Here is a 14569-nt window from a genome sequence, read left to right as displayed (position 1 = left end):
AAGGTCCTGTCCCACTTGCATGCGATTGCATGCGTCTGGCGCGACCAAACGTGGTCGCTTGAGGCGTATGGGCCGCGCCTCCCACGAAAATTCTGCATTGAGGGCATACGCAGCGTCTTGACGGCGTACGCCTAGCGCGTGGCGTTGCGCGATGACGTCACAGCCCGGCATGCCATTGCGTGATGACGTCACTGCCCGACGCCGTGCAACGCCCAAATTCAATCGGCCCGCCTCCTGCCCAGCTGTTTGGAAGTATGATGCAAATTACGTCACGCGCGAACTTAGCGCTAACTTAGAGCGAACTCCGCTTCCGTTTTGGTCGTGCCAAACGCATGCAGTCGCATGCAAGTGGGACAGGCCCTTAACTGAGAGATCGTGTAGGCCAAGGCAGGCAGAGTGAAGGTGTTCAGTGAAGCGATCGCCCAGTCTGTGCGTGGTCTCACCGATATATAGGAGTCCACACCTGGAACAGCAGATACAGTAGATGAGGTTGGATCATCGTTGCTGGCTTTGATTTGTTCTTTTCGTGCCTTTCATTAATTTTTTCTTTGTACATTTCCACACCTCGAGTTCCCTCCCTCCTGACTTGCAATCTGAAGAAGGGGTTCCACCAAAAACATCACCTATTCCTTTTCTCCAGAGATGCTGCCTGGCCCGCTGTGTTACTCCAACATTTTGCGTCTATCTTCGGTGTAAACCAGCATAACCCGCTGATATTTGCAGCATTTTCTATTTTTATTTCAAATTTACAGCATTTACAGTTTTTGCTTTAGGACGTGTATCCCATCCATCAATGTTGTGAATAAAATGCCTGCCACTCTCTACAGTCACAAGAAGAATTATCTTAATTTCATAGAATATGGCACCTCAGGAAGTTGGTGTCCCATCTTTTTGAGGGATCCCAACATTCCTGAGAATTGGATAGCAACTGAAGGTTTTCTATTTGTTTCCCTACCATTCTCTTTACAGAAAAATGCTTTCTATCCTGCCCAGTGCACCAATTTCATTGCTTTTTCCATATCCCGCAGTCTCACGAGTTATTCTCACTTTCCCAATTAATGGATAAGTCAGGGTGCAGCTTCTGCACTAATTAAAACTTACCACAGAGCAGTTTGAAGAGCGAGGACTAAAATTCTCAACCTTTTCATTGAAGCAGGAGTCTATTTTCTTGTATTTATGAGCAAAATGAATTTAAATGCACAGGCACTCAGAGTTTTGCTTGCCGTGATCATACTTGATCCACTGACTGTACATAGCTTTTATATCTAGTGGAAAGATTGGACCTCGTGTTTAAGGCAGTGAGATAGTTTGATCCGTTTGATAAGAAACTGTCGAAATCAGCATCAAATTGGCGCGTTCAGCCATTCAACTGAAACAAGGCTAAGCTGGTAGGACACCCGGGAATTAATTAGAATTACACCTCTGCAACTCATTGAGGTTCAAAACTGGGTGAGTGATTAGATCAGAGCCCCTGAATCTAAATCAACCCAAATGAAGGAGAATGCCTGACTAATGTAATTTGTGTTCTGGCCTGGATCTCGCTGTTGTGATCGGGGATTACTGTGAAGCCAATTTATGCTTCAGTTGTACAAAAACCAACAAAAAGATTTCCTTACGAGCACAATTATGTTGATTTTTAATGTGCCTATTCTGATATATATGTTGTGGGGCATTTTGACAAGTGGACCATTTAACAAAATATGTGTAGAATTCTGAGAGGCACGTATAGGGTAGATAGTAGAACACATTTCCTCATAACAGAAGGAGTCTGAAATGAGAGGGCATAAGGGTAAGGGGTAAGAAGTTTAGAGAGGAGTTGAGCAAGAATGTTTTTACCCAGTTGATGCTAGGAATCTGGAAGCACTGCCGGAGGGGATGCGAGAGGCAGAAACTTTCACAACATTTGGAAAATATCTAGGCAAGGACTTGAAGCAACGATGCCGAGATGGCCACAAACCAAACGCTGGTAAATGAGCTTGGTATAAATGGGTAATTGCTGGTTGGCATGGACATGGTGGGCTGAAGGCCCTGTTACTATGGTTGCATAACACTATAACTGTGGATTAACCCATGAAGAGGTAAAACACCATTGTTAGTCAATGAGTAATTGTGATGTGTCGTACTTCCTTCTTTACAACATAATTTATGGCTCAGAAGTGCATAACAATAGTTCATTAAGGGCACATCAGACAACACTGTCTATTATCCATTACTGTTTTATCCAGTTGATTAATCAGCCAAAACACCCCCTGAATAATCTCCTCACCAACTATCTTTGCATCCGACCCTTTGTTCATCCCTACAAGCCTCCTGGCGGGAGACCTGAGTGTGCAGCCATGCTCCTGGCTGAAGCTCGAAACCAGGGAATCCCTCAACAGGAGCCACAGTCTTAGAATAAGGGGGAGGCCATTTAAGGTGAGGTGAGAAAAAAAATTTTCACTCAGAGAGTTGTGAATTTGTGGAATTCCCTGCCACAGATGGAGCTCTAGGGGCTAGTGGAATCAAGGGATATGGGGAGAAGGCAGGCATGGGTTATTGATTGGGGACGATCAGCCATGATCACAATGTGAACCACACACGAGGCTGCGCTGCCCAAAACACGGGCAGTTTAAGTGTGACCGCATTCTGCTGGGCGGGTGGCGGGTGATCCGGTGGTGTACATGGCGAGAAGAAATCCAAAAAACATTCTGATCGTCAGGGTCACCAAATGTAGTGAGGCCAGATGGGTCGAGCAAAATTATTTTTACTTTTAATAAAAACGAACGAAAACCCGTGAAATACGTGTGCCTGACTGCATTAAGCTCCTGTTGCTGGGTGGCGCACTGACTAACTGACAAACCCCAAAAGCCCGCAAAAACCAACATCCCGCGGTCACATGACCGTACCAACCAATGAAAAGGGTTCTGCCCTCTCCACCCCACCACTAGGTGCCGCTACAACAGGCTAAATCCACTGAAAACCAAAGATCCTATACCAAGCAAGATAGACCACTCCTTCTAAATGCAATGGGCTGATGTGTAGTACGAAACGGAGAGGAACGTGGGCCTTTTCTTCATCCATTTCAGTAACCCGACCCGACTCGCAGTGTAATCAGCATTGCGGGGGAACAGTTTGTAAATTATAATTCTGAAAATGAGGAGAAGATTTTTCCCAAATAACTCTTATTTTTACGAGGATGTTTCCGTAACTGGCTTCCATCTCCGCACGAGTATCCTATGGGATCTTTGGTGCGGAGACGGAAGCCGGTTACGGAAATGGGGCCAAAAATTACCCATGAATCCGCCCATACACCGTACTACATCTTTTTCGTCGAGTGATTTATCTTGTTTGCTATGTGATCTTTGCTGAAAACGAATGACTCTTTCAGTGGCCTGTTAAGTAGACCCATTCCAATACCTCTTTCTGGGTTTGGAGGAGCTTGGGTTAGGAACCGGCAAGGTTCTGAAACATCTTCCACACCTGAAGTATCTGTGTTCATCAGTTCCATCCGTTTGAACCTCCCTAATTTCAAATCTTCTGCCGTTCATGCCATCAGCTGAGTAGGTGCTAAGCTCTGAATTCACTGCATGAATCTCGCCACTATTCCGTCTCCATAAAGCCCTCTTTATAACCTATCTCCGTGAGCAAGCTTTCTTCCTTTTTGGTTTACTACTACTTTATGCAGCCTGGTGTATCAAGGCAGTGAAAAGCTTTTGCTAAAGCCCTTATATCAATAAAAGTTGCTGTTATTATAAATAAATTACTGTAAATCCTAACATTTTTGTTGAGTTTTCTCCACTTTCCGTTTGGCCTAATCATAAAGGCATTCCCCACAAACCATTTGTAATTCTCAAAGTGTTCAGGATACTTGCTATGCAGGAAGGACATCAATCATTGAGTGAATGCTTAACGTGTGCATTTGACACTGAATTTTGTGAGTAGTGGATTTTTAATCGAGACGGTGTCTGCATGCGTGTTTACTGTGTGCCTCTGTAATGCTTCCTGCTGCTTCTTCACTGGGTACATGCTGAGTGCCCAGGACAGCTTTCACCTCACATTGGCACTGATGGTACAAGTTTGCAGATTGGCTCTTGATCACTGAGGGGAGTCGATTCAGACAATTTAATGGCATGCTCTCATTCACAACAGGAGGGCCTTGTCCAGTTAGGTTGCCATGGGGAATCTGCAGGTTCCTGTTTAAGCCACTCAGTCTTAAAAGAGAAATTAGATCAAAAGATCACAGCCATGCTCCATCTTGTCAGGTCCAAGCTTTTTTGTTGCTATGCCAGTTTTCCACCTTTCATCTCCTCAAAGGGTCGATCTTGCTGAGATTCAGTCTCGAATTGCTGTCAGCTGATTTCCACTGTCAACCCTAGGGGTCAGGGGAAGTAAAGCACTGAAAGAGATTCCACCTCTACATCAGCCCCTCCAGCATAGACTTTACTCTCGGGCCAGTGTCCGTACACATGTACAGCCCTCCAAGCGACATCAAGAAGTGAGGAGCAATTTGTCTTTGATCCTGAAGACAGACACAAAAAGCTGGAGTAATTCAGGGACAGGCAGCATCACTGGATGGAAGGAATGTGTAGCGTTTCGGGTCGAGATCTATCTTCCGACTTTATCCTGTTGTCGGGGTGAGGGATACTGAACCTTACCTTGAATGCAAGTCAGAGCTGGGTTATCTAGCCAGCCTGACAACTGATGGAGCAGCATAGGAGCATAGGTTGCGAGAGGTCAACAAGTCCCATGATCAATCAGTCTGTGATATTGGCTCCATTTTTCGTTCTCCATTCTCACAGCCTCACCTGCTGAGCTCTCTTCTGCAACATTTTATCTCCTTTGCATTATCACTCTAACTGTTGCCATTAACTTGTCAACCGCTACTTACAGTGCCCTCCATAATGTTTGGGACAAAGACCCATCATCTATTTATTTGCTTCTGTACTCCACAATTTGAGATTTGTAATATAAAAAAATCACAAATGGTTAAAGTGCACATTGTCAGATTTTATTAAAGGCCATTTTGGTTTCACTATGTAGAAATTACAGCTGTGTTTACATAGTCCCCCCATTTCAGGGCACCATAATGTTGGGGACACATGGCTTCACAGGCGTTTGTAATTGCTTAGATGTGTTTAAAAGCCTCCTTAATGCAGGTATAAGAGCATTCTCAGCACCTAGTCTTTCCTCCAGTCTTTCCATCACCTATGGAAACTTTTATTGCTGTTTATCAACAAGAGGACCACAGTTGTGCCAATGAAAGTCAAAGAAGCCATTACGAGACTGGGAAACACGAATAAAACTGTTAGGGACATCAGCCAAACCTTAGGCTTACCAAAATCAACTGTTTGGAACATCATTAAGAAGAGAGTACTGGTGAGCTTACTAATCACAAAGGGATTGACAGGCCTAGGAAGACCTCTACAGCTGATGACTCTCTATAATAACGAAAAATCCCCAAACACCTGTCCCGACAGATCAGAAACATTCTTCAAGAGTCAGGTGTGGATTTGTCAATGACCACTGTTCACAAAACACTTCATCAATGGAAATACAGAGGCTAAATGGCAGGATGCAAACCACTGGTTAGCTGCAAAAATAGGATGGCCAGATTACAGTTTGCCAAGAAGCACTTAAAAGAGCAACCACAATTCTGGAAAAAGAACGTGGACAAATGAGACGAAGATTAATTTATATCAGAGTGATGGCAAGAGCAAATTATGGGGGAGAGAAGGAACTGCCCAAGATCCAAAGCATACCACCTCTTCTGTGAAACACAGTTGTGGGGGTGTTATGGTCTGGGCATGTATGGCTGCTGAAGGTACTGACTCACTTATCTTCATTGATGATACAACTGCTGATGGTAGTAGCATAATGAATTCTGAAGTGTATAGACACATCCTATCTGCTCAAGTTCAAACAAATGCCTCAAAACCCATTGGCCGATGATTCAATCTACAGCAAGACAATGATTCCAAACATACTGCTAAAGCAACAAAGGAGTTTTTCAAAGCTAATAGATGGTAAATTCTTGAGTGGCCAGTCAATCACCCAATCTGAACCCAATTTGAGCATACCTTTTATATGCTGAAGAGAAAACTGAAGGGGACTAGCCCCCAAATCAAGCATAAGCTGCATGGCTGCATTACAGGCCTGGCAGATCTTCACCAGAGAAGACACCAGCAACTGGTGATGTCCATGAAGCAGTCATTGCATACAAAGGATATGCAACAAAATACTAAACATGACTACTTTCATTTACATGACATTGCTGTATCCCAAACATTATGGTACCCTGAAATGGGGGCACTATGTATAAACACTACTGTAATTTCTACATGGTGAAACTAAAAAGTATAAAAATGGCATTCATAAAAATCCTGAACACAGGAAAATTAAGCTGTCAGTATCTTGGCAGCATAGCCTTGAAAAGAACACTGAGCTCTCTAGTTAGATAAGAGACAGAACTTGGATGAGTGACAACTCGAAAGAACATGGAGATCTATGTAATCAGATAAGAGCCAGTACTTGGATGAGTGAAAACTTGAAAGAACTTCCTAGAATATTTTTGAAATAGCTTTTCGGTTTTAACAAATATTAACCTTCGAACATTGAAACAAAACTAGTGCAAAAAACAGGCAAATTACACATCGGGTACACAAATTTAATCCAAGAGGAGTTAGCCAAAGTGGCGCAGCCCCCCTCGTTTCCAAAAAAATCGTGCAAAACATTAGAGGCGTCTCTCTGTATTAAGTTTACATTCCCATCCCTTATCTGACAAAAGCCGTTCTGTTTAAAAGAATATTTGTTTCTGTGGGGACCAATTTGGAGAATTATCAAGCTAGAAAATTCCCCTGGCAGATTTTGTGAACTGGGACTGGGAAGGTTTGCAAAAGTCGTCTTCTGTTGTAGTGAGAATTTAAAATGAACAAAGGGAGTAGTTTAATGTAATGGTAGGCGGGCTAATGTTCAAAATAGGAGTGGTCTGAGCTGTGATTGGCCACCTCCCGCTTCTTCTAAAGATAGGGTCGCCATTGCAGACATAGGGTCTCGATAGGACCTCGAGAGGACTTACTGGTACCGGCAATGTTCTCCGAACTCTTATTAGCGCTTTCTTTCTCTGCCTTAGCCCTTATCTCCTATTACTCTGCCCACTGGCATTCCATCTGAAGTTCTTTCCATTCTTTTAATAGCTGTGTCTTTATTCCACAATTCAATTCCTCTTTTACAGGCGTAATTCATCCAACCACTATCTCGCATCTCCACCCATTTCTTTTCTGCTTCACTCTCTCTCTCTGCCTTCAATAGTCTCCACATTCCATATGCCTCCTACTGGCCAAGACACATTACTCAAATGTTTGGTCAATTTATAATTCAATATTCTATAATCCTTGTGTTTAAGAGGGAACTGCAGATGCTGGAGAATCGAAGGTTACACAAAAAAGCTGGAGAAACTCAGCAGGTGCAGCAGCATCTATGGAGCGAAGGAAATAGGCAACGTTTCGGGCCGAAACCTGAAGAAGGGTTTCGGCCCGAAACGTTGCCTATTTCCTTCGCTCCATAGATGCTGCTGCACCCGCTGAGTTTCTCCAGCTTTTTTGTGTAACCTTCTATAATCCTTGTTGTTCTTATGAAACAAATAACACATGTTGTACAGCCGTCTTTCCGTCACTCATATCCAAATTATTTCCATGTCTATCCAATCTTCCACATCACTTCTTAGTACACAAATTGTAACAAACTTTTTCAGCCTGTTAAGCCCAATCCTTTATTTGTAACAAACCTTTGCAGTCTGTAAAGACCAATCTGGCTACTCTCTCTGGTAACAAATTTGAAAAAGTTACTTTTATAACAACTAAACCAGGTTCGCTTCTTAATAAACAGACACCACACAAACTGTTTGGTAGACCAGTTCAAAACTTTACTTAACATCGGCCGATGGAAGGGAGCGAGAATTCCAGCTAAGTGACCAATGTAGACACTCAACTGTCCCCGGTCCTCTTCTCTGAACAACAGAATTACATTGCCTTAAATAGGGTTTTTTTGTCCCCTTAACACCTTCCACAGACATTAATCATGTCAGAGGTACAGGAAAAGGTTTCCACAGAATGCATCACATCAAAGGCCTTTTGTTTACATGGTACAAGATATACTAAAAACATTGACCATTTGCTTTATCATTTTATTTCCACTTCCCTGGTTTTTCTTTGTCACTTGGTCCCTCATAAACATAGGCCATCTGGTTTATTGCCTCTTGCTTCAAAGATGTGACCACCTATGTCTCTCTTCCTCTATCACCTCCTCCCCCATAAACATTGGTCATTTTATCTCCACTTCCCTGGTTTTTCTTTGTCACTTGGTCCCTCCTAAACATAGGCCATTTTATCTCCACTTCCCTGGTTTTTCTTTGTCACTTGGTCCCTCATAAACATAGGCCATCTGGTTTATTGCCTCTTGCTTCAAAGATGTGACCACCTATGTCTCTCTTCCTCTATCACCTCCTCCCCCATAAACATTGGTCATTTGCTTTATGGCATCTCACTTCAAAGATTTGACTTGCTATGTCTCTCTTTCTTGTTGTCACTTCCTCACTTGGGAGACAATGTTATGGTATTTATTATCCCACACACTGCAACCTTAGACAAGCCTAATTTGACACTAAATATAAACTGTAAGCTAGCCCTGAAACCTATTTTAATTTTTTCCTTATTTTTGTAACTTTATTTGGCTTCATCAAATTCACAACGGTCTTTTCAAGACACATTGTCTTTTCAATACACTTCTTTTCAAGACACCTTGTCTTTCCAATACACATTAGTGACAAAGACTTTGTAGTCTGCCGTGTCCAATCCTTTAATTGTGACAAAACCTCTTTAGTCTGCTGTGCCCAATCCTTTATACATTTCTAATACACAAGGCAATCCTTTACACAAGTGGTCTTGCCTTCGCTGTCTGCTTCTAAGGATCTTGTCTGGAACCAGGCCAACCTCAGACTGAAGAGTTTTTTTTACCGGGGGCTTCTTCAGGAGGCCAGACGCAAAGGGTCCGACTAGAGCTCAGTTTTCTCCCCTTCAGATCCCGGTCAACTTCACCCACTTACTCAGTCATCTGTTGCTGGTCCCAGCGAGATCCTGCCTACTACGCCAAATGTCAAAGTTCCTTTCTTAAAAAGCAGATAGCAACAAAAACTGCTAATGGTAAACCGTGGCAATCTTTAATTGATTCATCAGACGGGAGTGGCAAAGATCTACAATGAGCACAAACGTTGCTCAGTGCTTCTCATACTCCACTCACAGAACAAAGGAAAGTTAGCACAATTATACTTTTTTTTATATCAGTAAAACACTCCTACCAAGTCTGAATATGGCATGACTGAAAGATTCTGTAGCCTTTCACAATATAGGAAAGCTGGGTCCAAATCAAGCTCATCCAATAACAAGTTATTACTTATCTCTGGAGCGTCAGCTATTTTTTTCAACCTTGTCTTCTTTATGACCTTGAATGAAACACATGTTATTACTGCATGCTGCCATTTTAATGTCTTTATGGAAAAGACAACCTGCCCTCCATTTGTGTTCCATATAATTTACAAAGTCATTCAGACTTGGCACCAAGCCATTCTTTTGTCTACTAGATCATGCTTTTGTAGAAGAACGACTATCTTAGATTTGACTCTTAGCTCTTTCACACAGACCACAAAACAAAAGAAACATCTGGATAGAGACAGGGCAATTGAGAGAAATATACTGCATGCAAATGTGAACCAATCTCTTCCTTTCACAAGCAGATTGATAAGGTAGGCGGCATGACTTAGATATCAAATGTGATATTGAGGGATTGAATAATGAAATGTGAAAGATCATGAATAAACTAATCAGACACAGATTATGCTCATAATGATCTGATGATCAGATGATGCCCATGATTTGTGTGGACTGTTTTATTAAAAGAAAACAGAAGAGAGCAAAGGCACTACCTGTACTATATAGAAGTTAAAACGGATAGGAAAGGGACTTGTGGCAAAAGATTGGCAGATTAATAATGTGTTTCCAGTACTGAATAAATGAGACGAGGGATGTGAAAACCAATTAGTTTACCGTTGGCAGTAAGAATAATGAAATTGGTATTCAAAGAAAGAAAATCTGAAAATAAAGTCGGCATCGATTTCAAAAGAATAGTCTTGCCCATCCTTTTGAATTATTTGAAATAAATTAGGGCAGTCAACGCATAATAAAATAGAACTTTATTTATCCCAGGCAAAAAATTGGTCTGCCAACATGGGGATGTGCAGACTAGAGAGGAGAGGGGTGGGGATTGGGGGAATCAGTCTACCCCACGACAGGAGAGGAGTTGTACAGTTTGATGGCCACAGGGAAACAGGATCTCTTGTGCAGGCTCTTGTGCTTCATCTTGGTGGAACCAGTCTGTTGCTGAAGATTATCCTTAGGTTGACCAGTGTGTTAAGGAGTGGGTGAGCTGTATTGTCCAAGATGGTCTGCAGTTTGAGGAGCATCCTCCCCTCCATGACCACCTCTAATGATTGCAATTTCATTCCTAGGATTGTTGTGGGTCTGCACTTTTTTGGGATGGTTATTTTGTTTTTTGTTTAGAAGAAATTACTAAATGCTGCTTCATGCAGGAGGACCGTGGAGGTAAGAGTAGGCAGTATCATCCGTTGAGCACTCAGCTGTTCAATAACTGTTAAATATGCTATATTTAAGAGGGAGTTAGATGTGGCCCTTGTGGCTAAGGGGATCAGGGGGTATGGAGAGAAGGCAGGTACGGGATACTGAGTTGGATGATCAGCCATGATCATATTGAATGGCGGTGCAGGCTCGAAGGGCCGAATGGCCTACTCCTGCACCTAATTTCTATGTTTCTATGTCTAATAAGCACATTTGATCAACGTCACATTTCTGCATGATCATCACAACTCCTAATTACCTCAAAATCCATCACAACCTCCAGCTCTCAGTGGTACGGAATTCCAAAAATAAGCAAACCTCAGTGGTTCCTCTTCATCCCAGACTAAATGATCCTTTCGATCAGTGGGGCACAATTTCTATGAGGCAATCGGAAACACTTTTGCTGAGCTCTGTTTGGTGCATGATTAAAACCCCAGATTTAAACCCAAAGCGCCCACAGTAAATTCAACCCTGAACCCAGTCTGAGACCTTGTATTTTTCTCCCCATACGGACCTGTTCCAGCCTAAATATTTTGCAGAACACCAGTCCTGACACTGAATCAGATGAGTCTCCACCCAAAAACCACTCCAATCTCAGCTGAGTCATGTATCCACCCCCTCATGGCCAAATGTCACCATCTGATCCTGGCACTGAAACTAGTACCAGGGAGAGGGCAATTGCAGGCAGTGTTCCCTGTCCACTCTCAGAGTAAGGCATTGCCACCCCATGTGCATACCCAGCCAAGACTAAAGTTGACATCCAAAATACCTCAGCCACCCCACATGATATTTGCTCAGCAGCTCCCAAGCTAAATGTTTATCTAACACAGAAGCACACTATTGTACTTCCGGTGGCGCTGGTGCCAGCAGCCTCCACCTTCAGCCGGGTATCTTTTTGTTTTTTTTTTTTAGTTATGTTGATGTGTGTTTTTTATGATTTTTTTAATGTCTTTATGTGGGGGAAGAGGGCACAGTGCGGGGGATACCGTCCTGGATTGGCGCGGCCTTTCCTGCCGGGATCGACCGGAGCTCCAGCAGCGGCGGGACAGCGCTGGAACATCACGGGGCTGGCGATGCCTTACCGGGGGTCGCCGTCTGGAGCCCGGAGTACTGGACCTGCTGCACCGACATACTGGAGCTGTGGTTTGCGGAGCTCCCAACGCGGGCGGCGCTGATGGACAGCGCGGGGTCCTGTGACTGCCCGGCTCGACCTGCGGACTCGGGAGCTGCAGACTCCGGCAGCGGGAGGCGGCTGATCAGGAGGTCTGGGCCGCTGAGGAGGAGGATGCTCACCGTCGGGGTTCGGCGTCGGCGTTCCACCAGCCCGGCGTGAGGGCCTGAACATCGGGCCACCCGGGGCGGCGACTGCGGGTGCTCGGAAGGCCCCGACCACGGATGAACACGGAGGGGAGGCTGGCTGGACTATGGTGCCTTCCTCACCTTGGTGCCACTGTGTTGTGTTGTGTCGTGGACTTTCTGTGTTTGTGCTTTTTTTTTAAATTCTATTTTATTTTTTTAATATGTTTTAATATTTATTATTTATTTTTATGATACTGACTGTAAAGGGAAATTCATTTTGTTGTCTCTAATTGAGACAATGACAATAAATTTGAATACAATACAATACAATCTTACACAAAATTAATGTCACACATGTATTTGCTCTTAGCAAGCTCATGTAGGTAGACAGGATGTTCTGGAGCAAGTTTCACCAATGCTCTCCAAATACATTTTGATGAAAGGACACCCAATGACTTTTCCCAGACTGAAGGCAGTTTGTGAATAATCAGGTATTTAACCTGTTTAGAAAGCAATAACAAGCACTCTGAACTCTCAACACGTTCAGCATTTTATTTGCAAATATTCAACTATAAAAATGTAATACAAATTCTATTAACATTTTACTACAGATAATTAATCCTGAGAAGTAGACTGTTTTGGAAACCACAGTTGGTATGTTGGTCAAAAAGGATAAACAACCCAAATTGCTGCAAGTACACAACAGGCAATTATCAAACACATGGGGAGAAGACAGAAAATAAAGTGTTTTTTGGGCCACTTCAAAATTGAGCTTAAGAATACTGTTCTACTCAGTTTAAAACACACATGAAATACAACAAAAACCAAATCCCATTTACATGATTACCATGACTATTGTATAAATGGGAACAATTATTCACTTTGAAGACAAGCACTGAACAATATGCAGTCAGTACTCCCTTGATCATCAGAAGTCCTGTCGAATATTTTCTTTGTTCTCATCCCCTTGCTGTTGTTTCATCTTCTTTATTTCACCTTCGAGCTGGACAATCGCTCTCTCAATCTCGTAGTTCTTGCTAACTAACGCTACCCAGCTGGAACAGAAGAGTGAAGAGAGCTGTTTAATCTTGAAAATTAGATTTCTTGTTACTGTTGGGATAAAGACTGATCGCTCATTTGCTTAGACGATTAATGTATCTGCTCAGAAAACACACCATGGCTCACTTTAATTCCCAGTATTTGCATCAGACATTCTCAATACATGCAAAACCAAATGAACATTTTCAAATATTTGTTTAAAAAAAACAGGTAGTTCTGCTATACTGGAATAATTGCAGCCCAAAGCAACCTCATGTTATTTTCACTACCATTACAAAACCAGTTAGGGCTGTACCATTGCGCAGCAGTAGTTACTGTCTTACAGCGCGTGAGACCTGGGTTCAACCCTAACTTCAGGTGCTCTCTGTACGTAGTTTGTACGTTCTCCCCGTGACCTGTGTGGGTTTTCTCCGGGTGCTCCGGTTTTTCTCCCACACTCCAAAGACGTACAGGTTTTGCAGGTTGATTGGCTTCGGTAAAAGATTGTAAATTGTCCCTTGAGTGTAGTGCTATTGTACGGGGATCACTGGCACGGGCTCGTTGGGCAAAGAAGCTGCCTCCATGCTGTATCTTTAAACTAAACTAATTACAAAACCAATTGTGTCAATGGGGAAAATGAAGGTTAGGGGTTAGAGTTTCAGACTCGCTATAATAAAGTTATTTCCCCCACAGGATTTTCAAAACTAAAGGTTTGTTTAATAGGTACATTTATATTTGTTACAGAAAGCTAAAAATACTAGAGCTGTAGGGCACATTGTTTAATAGAATATCTGTGCACAAGAATCAATAGAAGTGATCCTTGTCAATTTCTATGGCCACCCAGGGCGAAAGTAGCAGCTGCTTTAAGAGACAATGGTGTCTGAATACTACAGGGATGTTATGTAGAAAGTGATTTTCTTAGACTTTATTCCCTCCAAGACAGCTTTGTTTTCTGCTTGTAAATTTCAAAAGTAATTGAAGTGGTTCTCTAGTTCCTGATCCAAATCGTGTGATAACCAATTCAGCTTGCAACAAAGAGATCCCCAATTCATCAATCATGTTTATCCAACTTCCGTAATGAAAGCATGCATTATAGCAGAACTACCTGTACTCAACGCTTGCCTCATTTACTAGACTGCAACATTTCCACACAAGTTAATGACCATGGTGATGATTATCATTATAATTGGCCACAGCCAACTCAATAATAGTATCTACTGTAACCGTTATTCCAAGTGTGGACTCTTATACATCGGCGAGACCAAACGTAGACTGGGTGATTGTGTCGCTGAACACCTTTGTTCGCCTGGGTCTACCTGCTCTCCCAATTGCCAAACACTTTAATTGCCCTTCCCATTCCCACACTGACCTTTCAGTTCTGAGCCTCCTCCTTTTGTCAGTGTGAGATCAAATGCAAATTGGAGGACAGCACCTCATCTTTCGCATAGGCGGCTTACAACCCAGCGGTATGGACATTGATTTCCCTAACTTCAGGAAACCTTTGCATCCTCCCCCTTTCCGTCCCTCCCCCACCCTGGTCATTGCACTAGTTTCACAGTGGTCCTGGT

The 14569-nt window shown here is 42.9% G+C and overlaps 1 protein-coding gene across 5 annotated transcripts in view; it reads right to left on the bottom strand.

The window, feature by feature from the left end:
• Positions 1 to 12495: 12495 nt before the first annotated feature.
• The window catches only part of bcas2 (BCAS2 pre-mRNA processing factor), a 46011-nt gene continuing 43937 nt past the window's right edge, over positions 12496 to 14569 (bottom strand). For all 5 annotated transcript variants that reach the window (XR_008725377.1, XM_055654423.1, XM_055654424.1 and 2 more), the window contains one exon: positions 12496 to 13018. Coding sequence is in view for 4 of the 5 variants with exons in the window: in XM_055654423.1 (XP_055510398.1) it covers positions 12892 to 13018 (127 nt within the window). In the remaining variant the exon portion in view is untranslated. The remainder of the gene's footprint in view (positions 13019 to 14569) is intronic.

The sequence above is a fragment of the Leucoraja erinacea genome, chromosome 24, assembly GCF_028641065.1.
Source record: "Leucoraja erinacea ecotype New England chromosome 24, Leri_hhj_1, whole genome shotgun sequence".
NCBI lineage: Eukaryota > Metazoa > Chordata > Chondrichthyes > Rajiformes > Rajidae > Leucoraja > Leucoraja erinaceus.
Note: the sequence above shows the minus strand (reverse complement) of the source record. Positions and strands in the feature narration are given on the sequence as shown.